Source organism: Ictalurus punctatus, chromosome 29 (assembly GCF_001660625.3).
Source record: "Ictalurus punctatus breed USDA103 chromosome 29, Coco_2.0, whole genome shotgun sequence".
Lineage (NCBI taxonomy): Eukaryota > Metazoa > Chordata > Actinopteri > Siluriformes > Ictaluridae > Ictalurus > Ictalurus punctatus.
In genome coordinates this window covers 3,768,443-3,770,942 of record NC_030444.2, presented here as the reverse complement: position 1 = coordinate 3,770,942, position 2,500 = coordinate 3,768,443, and the positions used below count along the sequence as shown (strand labels likewise).

The 2,500-nt window shown below is 46.9% G+C and overlaps 1 protein-coding gene across 7 annotated transcripts in view; it reads right to left on the bottom strand.

Moving 5' to 3' along the window:
• adgrl3.1 (adhesion G protein-coupled receptor L3.1) overlaps nt 1-2,500 on the bottom strand; it is a 200,821-nt gene that overhangs the window by 78,373 nt on the left and 119,948 nt on the right. For all 7 annotated transcript variants that reach the window (XM_053677487.1, XM_053677481.1, XM_053677482.1 and 4 more), the window contains exon 9: nt 853-1,041. In XM_053677487.1, the coding sequence (XP_053533462.1) occupies nt 853-1,041 (189 nt within the window). The remainder of the gene's footprint in view (nt 1-852; nt 1,042-2,500) is intronic.

The window sequence follows — 2,500 nt, the reverse complement described above, 5'->3', positions numbered from 1 at the left end:
AAACACTCACATGTCTCACACACACACACACACACACACAAACAGAAGAACTCACATCTCACACACACACACACACACACACACACACACACATGCACACGCACACACTCACACACACACACGCACACACACACACAGAGAGTGAAACACTCACGTCACACACTCACACACACACACACACACTGATTGATGAATTGCCTGAAGTCAGGCTGGTCAGCTGATAAACAGAAGCTCTACAGAGGGTTTCTCTTTCAGGAAGGACTTCAACTAGAGACCCTTTAGAAATCTACGAGCGTTTATCACCTGACGAGAACCTGAAAGAACTTCCTACGAGCGTTTATCACCTGACGAGAACCTCAAAGAACTTCCTACGAGTGTTTATCACCTGACGAGAACCTCAAAGAACTTCCTACGAGCGTTTATCACCTGACGAGAACCTCAAAGAACTTCCTACGAGCGTTTATCACCTGACGAGAACCTCAAAGAACTTCCTACGAGCGTTTATCACCTGACGAGAACCTCAAAGAACTTCCTACGAGCGTTTATCACCTGACGAGAACCTCAAAGAACTTCCTACGAGCGTTTATCACCTGACGAGAACCTCAAAGAACTTCCTACGAGCGTTTATCACCTGACGAGAACCTCAAAGAACTTCCTACGAGCGTCACTAACAGGTAATAGTATTGTTATAAGACTATTATAACACCTTTTTGTGTGTTGGTGTTAATTAATGTAGCAAGATAAAAATAAAAAACATGCTTCATCACATCGTAGGAAAAGGTGTGAGTGTGTGAGTGTGTGAGTGTGTGAGTGTGTGTGTGTGTGTGTGTGTGTGTGTGTGTGCGCGGTTACCTTGTTAAGGCTGCGTGCCGCTGTGTCCTTCCCTCCAGGGGTGAGGTTCCTCAGCTGCACGTCTAACAGCTCCACCAGCTGGGCCATGGCTCTGACTGTAGACGGGACGTCTCCCGGACGCAACGCCGCCGTCTTCGTCTGCTCGGCTAACTCACGCGCTACGATGGCGGCCGTCTCTCCTGACCTCATCTGCAAACAGAGACGCGGATGTTGAGACAGTTCAGCGACGGTGTTGAGACGGTGCTGTTCTTGAAGTGTTCACTGGATAAATAACCATTACGCTCATCCAATCAGCTTCCTGGAATGGTTCTTTGGATGAATCTGATTGGTCAGAAGGTGTGGATTCGGTTTCTATAACAGCGGCGCCGACTGTAAGTTCCGGCTGTAGGGCAAATCACGGGTTTGTGTTAATGCGCTGGTCCAAATACGGTATCGTTCCGAAACAGGGAAACACTCTGTTAGAGGGTTCTACAAAAAAAACCCTTCAAGGTTCAAGGAGAACCAAAGAACCCGTAATGATTCTACATAAAGCGCACACAATCGAACTGAGAGACGATTAGAAAAGAAAAGAGACACACAGAAAGAGAGAGACAGAAGGAAGAAAGATGAAAAAAACAGAGTGATGGAGAAGAAAGGAATTATGAAAAAGATAGAGAGGGAAAGAGACAGAAAGGAAAAAAAAATAGAGAATGAGAGAAAAAGAAAAACAGAGAGAGAGAAAAGTAGAGGGCTTATAGAAACTGGAGAGAGACAGAGAGGGGGAGACGGAGAGAGAGAGGGGGGAGAGAGAGAGAGAGAGAGGGGAGAGAGACAGCGAGAGAGACACAGGGTTATAAGAGAGAGAGTGAGACATACCGAGAGAAAGAGAACGAGAGAGAGAAGTAGAGGGCTTATCGAAATAGGAGAGTGAGAGAGAGAGAGAGAGAGAGACACGGGGTTATAAGAGAGAGAGAGAGAGAGAGAGAGAGAGAGAGAGAGGTAGAGGGCTTATAGAAATAGAAGAGATAGAGAGGGAGAGAGAGAGACGGGGTTATAAGAGAAAGAGTGAGACATACCGAGAGAAAGAGAACAAGAGAGAGAAGTAGAGGGCTTATCGAAATAGGAGAGTGAGAGAGAGAGAGAGAGAAAGAGAGAGAGAGAGAGAGAAGTAGAGGGTTTATTGAAAAAGCAGAGAGAGAGAGAGACAGCGAGAGAGACATGGGGTTATGAGAGAGAGAGAGAGAGAGAGAGAGAGAGGTAGAGGGCTTATAGAAATAGAAGAGATAGAGAGGGAGAGAGAGAGACGGGGTTATAAGAGAAAGAGAACGAGAGAGAGAGAGCGCACGCATGAGAGAGACAGTGTGTGAGACAGAAAGAAAAAGAAACAGAGATAGAAAGAAGGGAAGGAGAAGGGAAGAAGATGCTGAGAGTAAAAAAGCAGAACAAGTCACACAGGAAGAGAGAGAGAGAGAGAGAGAGAGAGAGAGCGAGAGAGAGAGCGAGAGAGCAAGAGAGAGAGAGAGAGCGAGAGAGAGCGCGAGAGAGAGAGAGAGAAAGCGAGAGAGAGAGCGCGAGAGAGAGAGAGAAAGCGAGAGAGAGAGAGAGCGAGAGAGAGAGAAAGCGAGAGAGAGAGAGAGAGAGAGCGAGAGAGAAAGCGAGAGAGCGAGAG